The following is a 17,477-nucleotide window of genomic DNA, read 5'->3' on the forward strand; positions in this document are numbered from 1 at the left end:
TTTTCTTCTATCGTCTTGAATTCACTGAGATAACTTGAGTATACGATCTTCTATCGATCAGGATATTCTATCTTGTTTTAAGACTTCATTTGTTTCTTTACAACTTTCGTATACCAGAAGCCTATTAACTTCGCCCGTTAATAGCTATCCTAGCTATACTCGACGGTAAATAACCGAAGTTTCCGACATATTATTAAAATAAACTATAATAAACTTATTTAAATATTTCTATAGAATATGTATTATATATTATGCAAATTATGCTAGTAGATTTTTTAAACTTATTAATATAATTATCTATTTAAATAATCCTTTATCTGTAAGGAAAGCTATTTTTTAAATATCTTTTTTAACTATTTATAGATTGTAATAATCCTATTAAATATTAAAGATAATTATAATCTTTATTTTCTATAATAAATCTCTTTTTTATTCTTAATAAGACATCTTATTTATATTATTTACTATTCTATTATTTAGTGCTCTATAATTAATAATTATTTATTTAGTTATATCTTTCTTATTAATAAATATTAATTGTGCTAATACTTTTCTGTGTCTTAATTATATATATATTATTTTATAAAATTTATTAATAAATTTATTCTTAAGTTTTAATTTATTTTTTAATTTATAATATTATTTAACTAAAAATAATATAAATCTTTCTTTTAACTTGATTTGTACTTTAAATTCTTTATTATATATTAGTAATTACTATTTTTTTTTTATAAATAATTTAATAAACTCATAATACTTTCTTAATAATTTTGCTAAAATTTCTACAAGTTTCTTTTTATATAATTCTTTTAGTTTTAATTTTATTTTCTATATCTTTTTAATAATTTTTATCTTATTAATTGTTTATGCTTATTAAATTATCTTAATCTTTTCTATTTTATTATTTCTAATTTTTGTTTTATTTTTATTATTTAGATTCCTTTAATTATTTTGTAATTTTTTTATATTTTATACTTTATTTTTCTTATTAATATATTTAATATCTTTAGTAAATATTATCTTCTATTTCTATTTTTTTACCTTTTATATTAATCTTTTAACTTTTAATAATATATTAAGAATTTTCCTTGATTTCTTATATAGCTATACAATTTATTTAATATTTTTTTTAATTATTTATATCTTCAATGCTATTTTATCAATAATCATTATTCTTTTAGTCTAGTTGATTATTAGATTTTGAATTTATAATTATGTTATTTTAAATATAGCGTTATAGTATTCTCTTGATACTAGTATGATGTTGAGCATAATTATTATAATATATTGTCTTAATTTTATAATAACATTTGATGTTTATTTTTTATAATCTTGATTAATTATTTCCCTATTAATAGAGATGATTATTATTTATTTATTAATCTAAGTTATAGATAGTCTTGTTTTTTTTATAAATTCTTCTTTAATATAGTTATAGGCTGCTTCTAAATTTAATAAGATTCTTATATTTTTTTTATTAATTTTCATTAGTATTACCACTATTTAACTAACTACTTTTAGTTTTATAGTTATTATAATAAATTTTATTATAATTATATGTCTTTCTTAATACTTTTATTAATATTTAAAGTATTTCTTAATATTATGATAATACTACTTATATAGTCCTTCTGCTTTGCATTTAATAATTATAATATTATTATAGTAGAGATATATGGGTTCTTAATAAACACACTAATATTCTATCTATTTCTATAGATATTTAAGTCTTAATTCTTTAATTACTTTTAAGATTCTTAAAAATTATTTTTTTTATTCTTTTTTTATAAGATATATTTTATATAATGAGTTATAATATATTATTTAATATACTTTCTAATACAAATTTCTTTCTAATATTAGATAGTAATAATAAAAATAATGTCTTATATATCTAATTATTTTATTATAAAAATATTATCTTTATTTATACAATATATATTTATATATATTTGCTAAAGATGCATACATTTATCTATATTATTAATATATATAATATATTTATTCTTTATAATATTCATATTCTTTAATATAATCTTTCCATTTTTATTAAGACTTCTTCTAGTAAGTTGCGTTTACTAATATATAATTATATTAATTATTCTCTTAAGATTAAATAATATTATTTTATACTTTATTTAATTTTTTCTTAATAGAATTTTTGTTTAATTCTTGGTATAGATCTTTATAAATTATTATTATTAGCTTATTATCCTATAATATTAGTCAAGTATAAAGTAACTCTTTTAATAGAGATTTTACTTAGATATCCTTTATATTAAAATCTTCTATATTAATTTTTTTTAAATTAATATCTTTACTATATCCTTCTAATGAGTTTTTAATATTTTTAAGATAATATACAAGAAATACCTAGCTAATTAATTCTTTTTTTAAATTATAAGATTAACATCTCTTCTTTATATTAATATTAATTTGTCTTGCTTATTTAATATTCTTTTTAAAACTAAATCTTTTCTATTTTTATTTTTTATCTTTATTACTTAGATCACTAAGTATTTTTTTTAATTATTTTAAAGCTTCCTATTTTTTAATTTATTATATCTATTTTACTTAAATTTATTTATAATTTATTATCTATTTTAATTATTATTCTTTATCTTTAATTAATTATTTTAAATCTTTATTAAAATCAATTTTATTATTAGCTATTCTACCAGCTTTACTATTATTAATTATAATTAGTAAAATCATTATTACAACTTATTCTTTTAAACCTAAAATAACTAATTTCTGATTTTTTTTTGACTTTTAGTATTAATTTATAAAATAATCTGGTTTTCTATAATTAAAATAAGCTTTATTTTTTCTTAATTTATTCTTTTTTTCTTTAGATAAGATTATATTTAATTATATTATTATATCTCTATTCTTATCTTTAATTTATTTCTAATATAAATTTACTTTATTCCTTCTGAACTCTCTCTTTTCTATTTATTAGATATATATAGTTAAATCAATCTAAAATACTACTTTCATCATCACTTAAAAGATTTCTAGTTATAATATTATTATTAAGATTCAATCTTTAATATTATTCTTTAGTCCTTTATAAAACTGGTCTTTAAATTCTTAATTATTCTATAAAAATTCTTCTAATATCTATAAGAATTTCAAAATGTATTTTTCAATTAAAGTTTATTATTTAATATATTAAATCTTATTAATAGCTTTAATTTCTTTATTAATAATTTCTTATAATTAGTTAAATTTTTCTTTATAATATTAGTAATTAAAAAACATTATAATTATTTTAGGGTTTCTTTGTTTTTTATTATTATATATATAATATTAATTAATAATATATAGAGTAAACCACTTTATAATTTTTTTATTAAGGAAGCTTAATACTATTAGTATTTTATTAAATTTATTTATAATTTATTCACTATTATATATAAAATAGAGTTATATTTAAGTAAAATATATCTTAAAAATTCTATATTCTTTTTTAAATAATATTACTATTCTAATTTTAATTTCTTAAAATATTTAGTTTAGTCTTTCTTTATTATTAATCATAGCTTTTTTTAGTTCTTTAATATATTATAATAATACTGCTATATCTCTATTATTAATAACTATAATATTCTTACTACTAGTATTAATAGTTTATAAATTAAGACTTAGAGTTACTAGAATTAGAATTTAAGATATTATTATTATTTATTCTTAAAATTTCTTTTTTGACTAAGGGTCTTAAATTATTAAAAACTTTAATTTAATTATTATTAAATATAGCTAGAATAACTATTAATAGATAAAATTAATAGATTTCTAAGATTAAAAGGTTTTAGTAAATAAAAAAAATAAGAATAAGATTATAAATATTTTAATTAATAGAAAATTATATATTTAAGTTATTATAATTAATTTAAGATAATAAAAGAAAACTAAATATATAATAAATAAGTATCCTTATATAGCTTTCCTCTATTATAACTAATATAGTAATAGCTCTATTTGCTCTGTTTTAACTAATATAATCAACATAGCAATAGCTCTGCTGGCTCTATTACCTTAACCCTAAGGCTTCATAGGTAATCCTTTATTCCAATGTGCATTAGTCCCGTAGTGACTAACCTGATCCATTGGCTGTGACGTTCTGATTCTCTGACAATTAGATCTCTGAATAGCTTAAAAAGGAAGGCTCTAGTATTATATTAATTTAGATGATTAATAAATACTATATTGCTTACTATATAAACTAGATTAGTTTTAAATAATCTTATAAAGTATATTATATAGAATCTTATATGATAAAGATATAAAAGTATATAATTAATAGCCTTTATATAAGCTGATGCTAGATTTTATATAAATATATTTAAATAAAAAGTTATATAGATAATATTAGATCTTATTATAATTATTATATATAATATAGATCCTATTTTTTTTTAGTAAAATGCAATCTAAGAAAATATTATTTTATCTTTATAGGATATTAATTTAATAGTAGTTATTAGTATTATAGATAGTTTATTAGTAGATAAATTATAATATTTTATAATCTTCTTAATATAAGAATCTTAATATAGATAAATAGTCTTTATATTTTTATTCTAAATAATTCTTATATTTAAGAATTATTTAATATCTCTAAATATCTTAATTTTATATTTATTTATAACTTTTTCTTAAAATAAGGTATAATAATATTTATTTTCTAGTTTATAGAGTATTATAATATTATTAATAAAGAAGAAGATAATAAGATATTTATTTAAATAGAGATATACTTTATCTAAGTATTATTTTATACTAAATTTCTAAAATATTTTTACTAGTTCTTTTTACTATAGTTAAGAGAATTATTTAAGATTATAAAGTGCTCTTAATAGCTTTAGTATATATTTATTTTTTCTCTTAATATCTTTAAGAAAGTATATAAAGAAGTATTTCTTATTAATTAGAGCATTTAGGAAAACATTAATTATATTATATTAGTCTATTTTATATTTAAAAATAATTGCAAGATATAATAGATAATAGATTATCCTTATACTTATTATAATAGTATAAATATTATTCTAGCTAAGCTATATATTATCTTTAATATAGAGATATATTTTATAATATATTAAATAATTATTACTATCTAATTTATAAGTAAATATTTAATATAAAAATAAAATCTTAATATATTTAAAATTTAGATTAATATCTAATTTTTTTATCTCTTTAAATATTTCTTTTTTTAATAAAGTATAATATTTCTTCCTTATAGTCTTTATAAATCTTTTATAATAAATTTAAGATAATTTAAAAAGATTTTTCTAGTAATTTAGAACTTTAAAAAGCTTATTTTAATATAAGTATAAAAAACTGTCTTTTAATTTTTTTTAAATATTTAATATAATACTAAAAACAGCAAAATAAGATCTTATATTTAATTTAATCTTTAATCTATAATTTTTCTTACCTTTTATAATATTAAAAATATTAAATATAGTAGAAATCTTATTATATTTAAATATATACTTATAATTATTATATAATTAAGCTTTAGCTTAGAGTTATATATTAATCTTAATATTATAATTATATAATGTATTAATAGCCTTTTTTATAGAAGATAGAAATTCTAGAGTAAATAAGTGAGTATTTTTTTAATTATATATAGGTGTTTAAGATTCCTTATTTTAAGTAGATTAATTTAATAATAAATTTAAAGATTATCTATATCTAGAATCAATTATTAATAGTATTAGAAGATATATTAAATATAATTTCTTAAAGACCTCTTTTTATATCTCTAAAATAATCTATTTAGTAGATTTCTATATATTTTCTAATTCTTTAATAATCTTTTTATCTAACTTTAATTCTTCTACTAGATTACTCTCTAAATTTAGAATAATATTAAATACTTTTTTAAATTTAATAGATTTCTATAAACTATATCATTAGACTGGCTAGAATAGGTTAAAAAATATATTTTTATTAAATATAATATTACAAGTTCTAATAATAACCTATTAATCTAGAATCTAAATCTAGAAAATATTAAAAGATTTAATTTCTATAAGATATCTTATCTCTATATATTCTATTATTTTTTAGAGATATAGGATATTAGAAATCTTTTAATATACTTTATAATTAAAGATTTTTAGTATTTTTAAATATAAAATATTATTCTAGCTATAAAAATTTTAAATAATCTTATAAGATGTTTTTTAATTAAATTATTAGTTTAGTTATTAATTTACTAATTAAACTACATACTATAGTCCTTCTAGTTAAAGTAAATATAGAAGATTTATTCTATACATAAGGATTTCTATAAGAGTAATTAGAAATACTTTAAATCTTTCTACTAGGCTATTTTACTTATATATATAACCTATAGTATATTCTTGTTTAATATTTATTCTTTTATAGAATGAGATATATTTATTTTTTAGTATTTACTTATTATTAATATAAGCAAATTTAATATTAAAGCCTCTTTTTATAAAGTTTTTTAAGAAATCATAAATTGGTTCTTAGACCTTTTTATCTTATATAAAGATAATTTTATAATATTGTAAATAAAGGCAGTAGAAGTGAATTATATATTTTATACTATTATATGATCTTTTAATAGGAATAAGATTAAAGTAAATAATCTTTTAAGATAAGCTTCTAATTTTTTAAGATTGTTATAAGATTTAAGCTAATACTCTTACTAACTTATAGTATTTACAAAAAAATATATTAAAATTGCTAGAAATGTGCATTCTTTGTATATTCTTTTTAAGATGAGTAAGAATCTTTTTATTGAGGTGTTCTAGATAATTATATTAATATTGATAGGAAGTGGTTAATTTAGTAATCTATTTTAAGTGTGGAATTAGCTTTTTAGCTATATATATTATATTTATTAACAATTTATTATATTTAGTAATAATTTAATTATAATATTTAGAGATTCTTATAATTTGCACTCTTTTTAAATCTTCTTTTAGAAGATATAGAATATTATTATAATTATTCTAATAAAGACCCTCTTTCTTATACTTATTAATAGAAATAAGATTAACTGGCGCCTCTAGATAATATAATATGTTATAAAGAATTATTAGCTGTCTAAATTTTATTCTGTTTAATATAATAAAGAGAATCTTAATTATGTTAATATTATATATTAATATTTAGCCTTTTAATATGCTGATAAAATTAGTAGTTAGATTAAGATCTTTAAAGGTAATAAATTAATTTCTAATATTATAAATATAATTCTCTAAGCTATTATTATAAATAAAGTTTTCTATTAGTATATTCTTATTAATCTAATAGAAGAAGCTTTCTTTTAGAGTAAGTAATTAGTCTGATTAAAAGTATACTAATTTATATATTTTTAATTCTATTAAAGATTATATTTTATATTCTTTAATAAATTTAGTTAAAAAAAGATATTTAATAATATTTTTAATTACTGCTTTAGTTTTCTTTAAATTAAGAATCTAGCTTTTTTCTTAAATCTATTTATTATAGTATAGGTAATCTTTTTATTTAGGATAAAGATTTCTAGAAAGAGTATATAAATAAAATTAGTTATTTTTTTAATTACTTTTTTTATTACTTCTATTCTCTTTTAATTGATTTTAACTAGTAGATATAGGATCTCTTAAATCTTCTTTATTAAAAGATTTCTTATTTCTTTAGATTATATATATCTTTAAATTTAAGTCTTTTTTAATCTAATTAGTAATTTTCTTATTAAATTAAGAGATTAATATCTTAAAGATAATATTTTTAATGATCTTAATTTATATTAAATAGATTTAATAAAAGCTATTAAAGTTAAATTTAATAAAATTAAAAAAATTATATAAAGGTTACTTTATTAAATCTAAGAAATTATTAATATTAAATTTTTTTATCTTACTATATATTTTTATCTAATTTAATATCTAAATAGTAAGATCTTTACTTTTTAATAGCCCTAATCTTAATTTAGTTTATTTATTAATAATTTTATACTATATCTCTTAATCTAATAGTTTAAAATAAATTGATAGTATTTTTAATATATTATAAATCTTCTCCTTATTAGAGATTAAGAATTAAGTTGTTATATTAACTAATTTATTTATATAAGAAAGAATAATTTTAAGAATTTATTCCTTCTTCTTATACTTTTTTACTTTCTATTTATAATTAGCCTTATTAATCTTATTTTTAAGATTATTAGAAATAAAAGAATATTTATTTAATTTAAAATTCTTAAGATTAAGATTAATATATTTTTAAATCTTTTCTTATCTTATTTTAATTTAAATTAATTTAAACTAATTATATTAATATAATTATTTAGTTAAGTTAATCTTTTTCTGAATTATCACCATCATTTTAATATTAAATTTATAATATTTTAATAAGATTGCTAGTATCTATTTTTAATAAGAACTATAGATTAATAAAGGTATAATTCTTAGATATATAAATTAGAAATAGCTTCAATAATCAAGATTTAGCTATTTATAAGCTCTTATATCCTGTTAACTAGTTCCTTTTTTAAATTAGTGAAATCTAATACTATTAAGATATACTACTATAATAATAGATTCAGAACACTGTATTAGCTAGTATTAAGAATACTATATAATCTGCATATCTAACTAAAGAGAATATTCAGGGGTTATTTAAGGCCATATTTATGATTAGAATAGGGGTTAACTAAGATATATATCTAATACCTATTCTGGCCAATTAGGTGCACCTCTGTGAAATACGGTGTTGGTTGTGGGTTACATGCTGTATTCGGAATAGCGGTCATAATCCGCTGTCAAGAGGTCAAAAAGGCCGGAAGGCCAAGAAGTATAGTCTCTAACCCTAATCGACGACTGTGATTGCGGCTGCGACGACGGAAAGGACGCCGGACTGTTGCCACTGCTGCTTCCGCTCGCGGAGCCCACTGCTTCTAGAAAACGCGCATTCACATTCGTGCTGAAAGGAACAGTGACAAACGCCGAGTGCCCGTCGATCGATATACCCATTTCCTTCAGATAGCCGTCCACATCATTCGCGTCGAACCATTCGCCGCCCATTCCTTTCGACACCAAAAGTTCTGCAATGCTAGTCTTGTTGTGCGGCAGGTCAGCAAAGTGGAAGGACCAGGGGCCGATGAATTTAGACACTGGGTACGTCTCTGACGATGACGATGAGTTCATCGGCGAGGAACTGGCGTTAGACTGCTTTATCACGTGATTTATTTCAAGGAGATAACAACGGATTCGGAACGCTGTATTAGCTAGTATTGAGAATACTATATAATCTGCATATCTAACTAAAGAGAATATTCAGGGGTTACTTGAGGCCATATTTATAATCAGAATAAGGGTCAACTAAGACATATATCCAATACCTATTCTGGCCAATTAGATGCACCTCTATGAAATATAATATTAGTTATAGATTATATGCTATATTCAGAATAGCAGTCATAATCCGCTATCACACCCCTCCAGCATATAATCTAAAATAGAAAAGAATAAAGCAAAAGAAAAAGACAATATCTAACAATCTATATAGAAATATAGTATTAAGAAATAATAAAAAGAGTAATAGATTTAAGAATTAAATTAAGAACTAATAAAAAGAGAAGAAAAGGCATAGAAAGCTATATTAGCTAGTTATTTTACTAAGTAGACCATCTTCTTAAACCTAGTGGAGATTTCCTATATTAAACATCTTATTAGTGCCAATAAGGCTTTTAATTAAGCTAAAGTTCAATATAATAATTTATATCAATTAATCCTAAGTGCTTGACAAAGGCTTTATACTTCTTAATTAAAAAAGATTTAATAAGATTATCAGCAGTTATATTATTAATATTAATCTAATATATACTAATCTATTAATCTTACACCTTTTTATATAGCCAGTAATTATAAATATTAATATGGTGAAGACATATTTAAATCATTTTATTTTTAATCATTAAGCATACTATTTAATAGTTATTATATTTAATAATAAGAGAACTCTATTTAGCATTAAATTTAATAATCTTAAAGAATTATTCCTACTAAAAGAGCTATTTTTCTACATCAGATAAGGCAAGAAGCTCAGCCTTAGTAATAGATATAGTAATAGTTCTTTATTTTTTTAAAATTTAATTAATTAGACCTTTAAATAGCTTAAAAAGGAAGGCCCTAATATTATATTAATCTAGATAGTCAGTAAACACTGCATCACTTACTATATAAATTAGATTAGTTCTAAATAATCCTATAAAATATATTATATAAAATCTTATATAGTAAAGATATAAAAGCACACAATTAATAACCTTTATATAAGCTAGTACTAGATTTTATATAAATATACTTAAATAGAAAATTATATAAACAATATCAGGTCTTATTATAATCATTATATATAATATAAATTCTATTTTTTCTTAATAAAGCACAATCTAAAAAAGCATTACTTTACCTTTATAGAGTATTAATTTAACAATAGTCATTAACATTATAAATAGTTTATTAGTAAATAAATTATAATATTTTATAACCTTCTTAATATAGAAATCTTAGTATAGATAAATAGCCCCTATATCTTTATTCTAAATAATTCTCATACTTAAAAACCATTTAATATCTTTAAGTGCCTTAACTTTATATTTGCTTATAATCTTTTCCTAGAATAAGATATAATAGTATTCATTTCCTAATTTATAGAGCATTATAATATTATTAATAAAGAAAAAAATAATAAGATATTTATTTAAGTAAAGATATATCTTATTTAAATATTATTTTATATTAAATTTCTAAAACATTTTTACTAGTTCTTTCTGCTATAATTAAGAGAATTACTTAAAATCATAAAATATCTTTAACAGCTTTAATATATATCTATTCTTTCTTTTAATATTTTTAAGAAAGTATATAAAGAAGTATTTTTTATTAATTAAAATATTCAGAAAGATATTAATTATATTATACTAACCTATCTTATATCTAAAAATAGTTATAAAATATAATAAATAATAGATTATCCTTACACTTATTATAGTAGTATAGATATTATTTTAGCTAAGCTATATATTACCTTTAATATAAAGACATATCTTATAACATATTAAATAACCATTATTATTTAATTTATAAATAAATACCTAGTATAAAAATAGAATCTTAATATATTTAAGATTTAGATTAATATCTAATTCTCTTATCTCTTTAAATATTTCTCTTTCTAATAAGATATAATATTCCTTCTTTATAGCCTTTATAAATTCTTTATAGTAGGTTTAAGATAATTTAAAGAGATCTTTCTAGTAATTTAAAATCTTAGGAAACTTATCTTAATATAAATATAAAAAACTATCCTTTAATTCTTCCTAAGTATCTAATATAATACTAAAAATAATAAAATAAAACCTTATATTTAGCTTAGTCTTTAATCTATAACTTCTCTTATCTTCTATAATATTAGAAATATTAAGCACAGCAGAAATCTTATTATATCTAAGTATATACTTATAATTATTATATAATTAAACTTTAGCTTAAAGTTATATATTAGCCTCAGTATCATAATTATATAATATACTAATAATCTTTTTTATAAGAGATAAAGATTCTAAAATAAGTAAATAAATATTTCCTTAATTATATATAGGTGTTTAAGATTTCTTATTTTAAGTAGATTAATTTAGTAATAAATTTAAAGGTTATTTATATCTAGAATTAACTATTAATAATATTAGAAGATATATTAAATATAATTTCTTAAAAACCTCTTTTTATATCTTTAAAACAACCTATTTAGTAGATTTTTATATATTTTTTAATTCCTTAATAATCTCCTTATTTAATTTTAATTCTTTTACTAAATCACTTCTTAAATTTAAAATAATATCAAATACTTCTTTAAATTTAATAGATTCCTATAAACCATATCATCAGACTAGCTAGAATAAGTTAAAAAATATATCTTTATTAAATATAATATTACAAGTTCTAATAATAGCCCATTAGCCTAGAATTTAAATTTAAAAAATATTAAAAGATTTAATTTCTATAAAATATCCTATCTCTACATATTTCATTATTTTTTGGAGATATAGAATTTTAAAAATCTTTTAATATATTCTATAACTAAAGATTTTTAATATTCCTAAATATAAAATATTATTCTAGCTATAAGAATTCTAAATAATTTTATAAGATATTCTCCAATCAAGTTACTAGTTTAGTCATTAATTTACTAACTAAATCATATATTATAGTTCTTCTAGTTAGAATAAATATAGAAGATTCACTTTATATATAAGAACTTTTATAAAAATAATTAAAAATATTCTAAATCTCTCTGCCAGACCATTTTACTTATATATATAACCTATAACATATTCTCACTTAATATCTATTTTTCTATAGAATAAGATATATTTATTTCTTAGCACTTACTCATTATTAATATAAGTAAATCTAATATTAAAGTCTCTCCTTATAAGGCTCTTTAGAAAATTACAAATTAATCCTTAAATCTTTTTATCTCGCATAAAGATAATTTTATAATATTATAAATAAAGACAGTAAAAATGAATTATATACTTTATATTATTATATAACCTTTTAATAGGAATAAGATTAAAATAAATAATCTTCTAAGATAAGCTTCTAATTCTTTAAGATTATTATAAGATTTAGGTTAATACTCTTACTAACTTATAGTATTTATAAAAAGATATATTAAAATTACTAGAAATGTATACTTTTTATATATTCTTCTTAAGATAAGTAAGAATCTTTCTATTAGAATACTCTAGATAATTATACTAATATTAATAGAAAATAGTTAATTCAGTAACCTGCTTTAAGTATAAAATTAGCCTCTTAGCTATATATATTATACTTATTAATAATTCATTATATTTAGTAATAATTTAATTATAATACTTAGAGATTTTTATAATTTATACCCTTTCTAAATCTTCTCTTAGAAAATATAGAATATTATTATAGTTATCCCAATAAAAACCCTCTTTCTTATACTTATTAACAGAAATAAGATTAATTAATACCTCTAGGCAATATAATATATTATAAAGAACTATTGGCTATTCAAATTCTATTCTATCTAGTGTAGTAAAGAGGACTTTAATTATATTAATATTATATATTAATATTTAGTCTTCTAATATACTAATAAAGTTGGTAATTAGATTAAGATTTTTAAAAATAATAAATTAATTTCTAATATTATAAATATAATCCTCCAAGTTATTATTATAAATAAAGTTTTCTATCAGCGTATTCTTATTAATTTAATAAAAGGAACTTTCTCTTAGAGTAAATAATTAGCCTGGTTAAAAGTATACTAATTTATATATTTTTAACTTTATTAAAGATTATACTTTATACTTTTTAATAAATTTAGTTAAAAAAAGATATTTAATAATATTCTTAATTACTGCTCTAATCTTTTTTAAATTAGAAATCTAGTCTTTTTCTTAAATCTATTTATTATAATATAAATAATCTTCTTATTTAGAATAAAGATTTTTAGAAAAAATATATAAATAAGATTAATTATCTTTCTAATTACTTTTTTTATTACTCTTATTTTCTTTTAATTAATTCTAACTAGTAAATATAAGATCTCTTAAATCTTCTTTATTAAAAGGTTTCTTACTTTTCTAAATTATATATACCTTTAAATTTAAGCTTTTTTTAGTCTAATTAACAACCTTCTTATTAAATTAAAAGATTAATATCTTAAAAATAATATTTTTAGTAATCTTAACTTGCATTAAATAAACTTAATAAAAACTATTAAAATTAGATTTAATAAAGTTAAGAAAGTTATATAAAAATTACTTTATTAAATCTAAGAAATTACTAATATTAAATTTTTTTATCTTACTATATATTTTTATCTAATTTAATATCTAAATAGTAAGATCTTTGCTTTTTAATAATCTTAATCTTAATTTAATTCATTTACTAATAATTTTATACTACATCTCTTAATCTAATAGTTTAAAATAAATCAATAGCATTTTTAATATATTATAAATCTTCTTCTTATTAAAGATTAAAAATTAAGTTATTATATTAACTAACTTATTTATATAAGAAAGAATAGTTTTAAAGATCTATTCCTTCTTCTTATATTCTTCTACTTTCTATTTATAATCAGTCTTATTAATCTTATTCTTAAAATTATTAGAAATAGAAAAATATTTATTCAATTTAGGATTCTTAAGATTAGAATTAATATATTTCTAAATCTTTTCTTATCTTATTTTAATTTAAATCAGTTTAAACTAATCATATTAATATAATTATTTAGTTAAGTTAACCTTTTTCTAAATTATTACCATCATTTTAATACTAAATTTATAATATTTTAATAAGATTACTAATATCCATTTCTAATAAGAATTATAAATTAGCAGAGATATAATTCTTAGATATATAGATTAGGAATAGCTTTAATAATCAAGATTTAGCTATTTATAAGCTCTTATATCCTATCAACCAGTTTCTTTTCTAAATTAATAAAATCTAATACCATTAAGATATACTATCATAACAATAGATTTAGAATACTGTATTAGCTAGTATTAAGAATATTATATAATCTACATATCTAACTAAAGAGAATATTCAGGGGTTACTTAAGGCCATATTTATAATTAGAATAGGGGTCAACTAAGACATGTATTTAATGCCTATTCTGGCCAATTAGATGCACCTCTGTGAAATATGGTATTGGTTATAGATTACATGCTGTATTCGGAATAGCGGTCATAATCCGCTGTCAGGAGAATATCTAGGGGCTAACCCCAAACTAACGTGCTGCGAGCGAGCAACCAGAGAGGCTCATAAGAAGTCTGCAAGAAAACTCACATACACACAGACAAGCAAAACCTACTAAGTATTTGATGCTCTCTCACTATACTTTTCAGGTAGATGCGCGCCATCCTAGTTTGGTAAGCATATGCCGAAATATTCCAGAATAGGAAAGCGAAAAGCCGCCTTGATTGGGAAGGCATGTGTGGAGGGATCTAGGCAGAATAAATCATCTCTAAGTCTTGAATAAATGTAATAACAGGGACTTCTCTTTTAACTCCACAAGCTAGAGCTCCTAGAACTACCTATGAGATGGTCAGATTTGTCATGTCGCAATCATCAACCATAGTGGAGGCACAGGTCCTGCTACTGGCACAGGATCGTGTATTGGAGCCAGTCAAGGATCAGAGCTCGGCGTTTGAAGGCCCAAGTCTACCATCACTTTTGGATATACACCTGGGGAAACTACTCGAAGAGCAAAGCCTCAAGTATTCGGAGAAGAAGGCTGTGATATCTCCGTGGCAACAGTCCAGTCTGACTTTCAAGACTTTATACAATTCTACTAGGGATATAGCACACAGGCTTCTTGCTTATGGAGTACGACCAAAGGACCGCGTTGTTGTGCTAGCAGGCAATACTTTAGAGTACACCGAGCTTTTCTTCGCCGTAGGAGGAATTGGTGCTATATTTTCAATCATCAACCCTACCTTTACAGCAGACGAGGTAGCTAATGCAGTGCAATTCCTGGGTAAGAAGGCTTCTCCATATGTATATTTTTTTTCCCCCCTCTCTCTCTTTTTTTTTTTCTTTTTTCCTTCTTCTTCTTCTTTTTTTTTAAAAAAAATACCTTTTACAGATTACTCACTAACACATATAAATGACTCTCAGACCCAGCGGCTATTTTTATAGCTGATAGGATCGGTTATCGTAACAATAAAGCCCTGTTAAATATTCTCAGTAAAGAACGTGAGAATCAACCGCTAGTTGTTCAGATGGGGACAGCTGCGAAATTCAATGGAAACGTGGCGACCTGGAAAGAGTTTCTATATGGGGCTTCGAATAGTGCGATTGAACCGGACCTTTTACAGCGATACTGGGGTCAGGGAGATGCCGACGACGGCCTTTGCATACAGTTTACTAGTGGTACCACTGGACCTCGTAAGGCAGCATTGGTAACACACAGGTATGGTTTCATTCTCTCTTTGGACTTGGTAGTACTTATTTGAACATCAAATCATATGATACATACTTATGTCAAAAATCAGTTGCTATTGCTTCTACTAAATCCGCTGCTAATCATGACTCTGAATAGAAATCTTCTTAACAACGCGCTTCTTGTGGGAGCACGACTTTCATTTACGTCCGATGATACTGTGCTCTGTTGTTCCCCAATATTTCACTGCTTCGGCCTGGTATGTGGTGTCTTAACAGCGATTGTGTACGGGGGCAGTGTCGTTCTTCCTTCGGACGTTTTTATTGCTGAATCAAGTATTCGAGCACTTGCCGAACAGAAGTGCACTGTCGTCCACGCTGTGCCAACAATGTTTCAAGCAATGCTAGACCATCCACAAGTAAGAAAATATAGCCCGGAGTTTTGTCTACGAACTGGGATTATTGCTGGTTCGAGTCTGTCACGAACCTTGCTGTCGCGTCTTGATATCGAGTTCAAGCTCAACGGTCTAGCCTACGGGTTTGGTATTCATTACCCCCTCTTTGCTCATTTACAATAAAGAAAATCTCTGATCTCTACAATTAAATATGTCGACTGACTCAAATATAGGCATGACTGAATGCTCATGTATCCATTTCATGACAGACCCATCGGAGACCTCACTTCTGAGTGATCACATATCCGTAGGCACTGTGATGCCTCATACAGCTGCCAAAGTAGTCGACAGTGAACTGAGGGATCTACCACCAGGATCCAGTGGTGAGCTTCTTATTTCCGGTTACTTGGTGTTTAAAGAATATTTTAAAAATCCAGAAAAGACTGCAGAAAGCTTTCACAAAGATTCCGAAGGCCGCGTGTGGCTACGCACAGGAGATCTGGTTACCTTGAGCACTACAGGAAGATGCACAGTCATTGGCAGAGTCAAGGACATGATAAAAAGAGGTCAGTTTTACCTTATTCTAAATCACTTTGTCCTGCAAAAAAAATTTTTTCTAACCGGCAAACATCAAGTAGGAGGCGAGAATATCTTCCCGTCGGATATCGAAAAGCTACTCGAGTCAGATCCTAGTATTGCAGCAGCAGCAGTCGTTGGCATTCCCGACCCTGACTGGGGCGAAGTTGTTGGTGCATTTGTCAAAAGCATACCGGGCGTAAAGTCGGACTTTGAAGTTAGGAGAAAAAGGATCAAACTTCAGCTTAGAACTCAAATTGCGCCTCACAAGATTCCGGAGCATTTCTTCTGGATTGGTGAACAAGAAGGAGTTCCAGGAGAGATACCAATAAACGCCACTGGAAAGATAGTGAAGAAAGATCTGCGGGATATTGCCAGTCATTTGCTACGAAAGAGTTCTGGTTCTTGACTTGAATATTGTCAAAGCCGCGGAATAAAGGTTTCTAACCTGATACATTTGTCCTCTAGAGCATAAGATGGTGAATATAATAATCAAGATTGCCGCAACAGCTTTCGAATTTTCTTCACGGAC

At 21.8% G+C, this 17,477-nt stretch overlaps 1 protein-coding gene across 1 annotated transcript, besides 5 other annotated features; it reads left to right on the plus strand.

Moving 5' to 3' along the window:
• Positions 1-300: a repeat region (Identified by RepeatMasker using a combination of RepBase library and repeat library created with RepeatScout).
• Positions 188-8,800: a repeat region (Identified by RepeatMasker using a combination of RepBase library and repeat library created with RepeatScout).
• A 434-nt stretch (positions 8,801-9,234) lies between these two features.
• Positions 9,235-10,106: a repeat region (Identified by RepeatMasker using a combination of RepBase library and repeat library created with RepeatScout).
• Positions 10,008-10,118: a repeat region (Identified by RepeatMasker using a combination of RepBase library and repeat library created with RepeatScout).
• Positions 10,102-14,793: a repeat region (Identified by RepeatMasker using a combination of RepBase library and repeat library created with RepeatScout).
• Positions 14,794-15,149: 356 nt separating this feature from the next.
• On the plus strand, positions 15,150-17,354 carry UA08_08046 (hypothetical protein; the record flags this gene model as incomplete). The annotated part of the gene is made up of 5 exons (XM_020263147.1): positions 15,150-15,570; positions 15,711-16,005; positions 16,135-16,517; positions 16,603-16,935; positions 17,008-17,354. The coding sequence occupies 5 exons, from the start codon at positions 15,150-15,152 to the stop codon at positions 17,352-17,354; spliced, it is 1,779 nt and encodes a 592-aa protein (XP_020116668.1).
• Positions 17,355-17,477: the final 123 nt, after the last annotated feature.

This window comes from Talaromyces atroroseus, assembly GCF_001907595.1.
Source record: "Talaromyces atroroseus strain IBT 11181 chromosome Unknown scaffold_13, whole genome shotgun sequence".
NCBI lineage: Eukaryota > Fungi > Ascomycota > Eurotiomycetes > Eurotiales > Trichocomaceae > Talaromyces > Talaromyces atroroseus.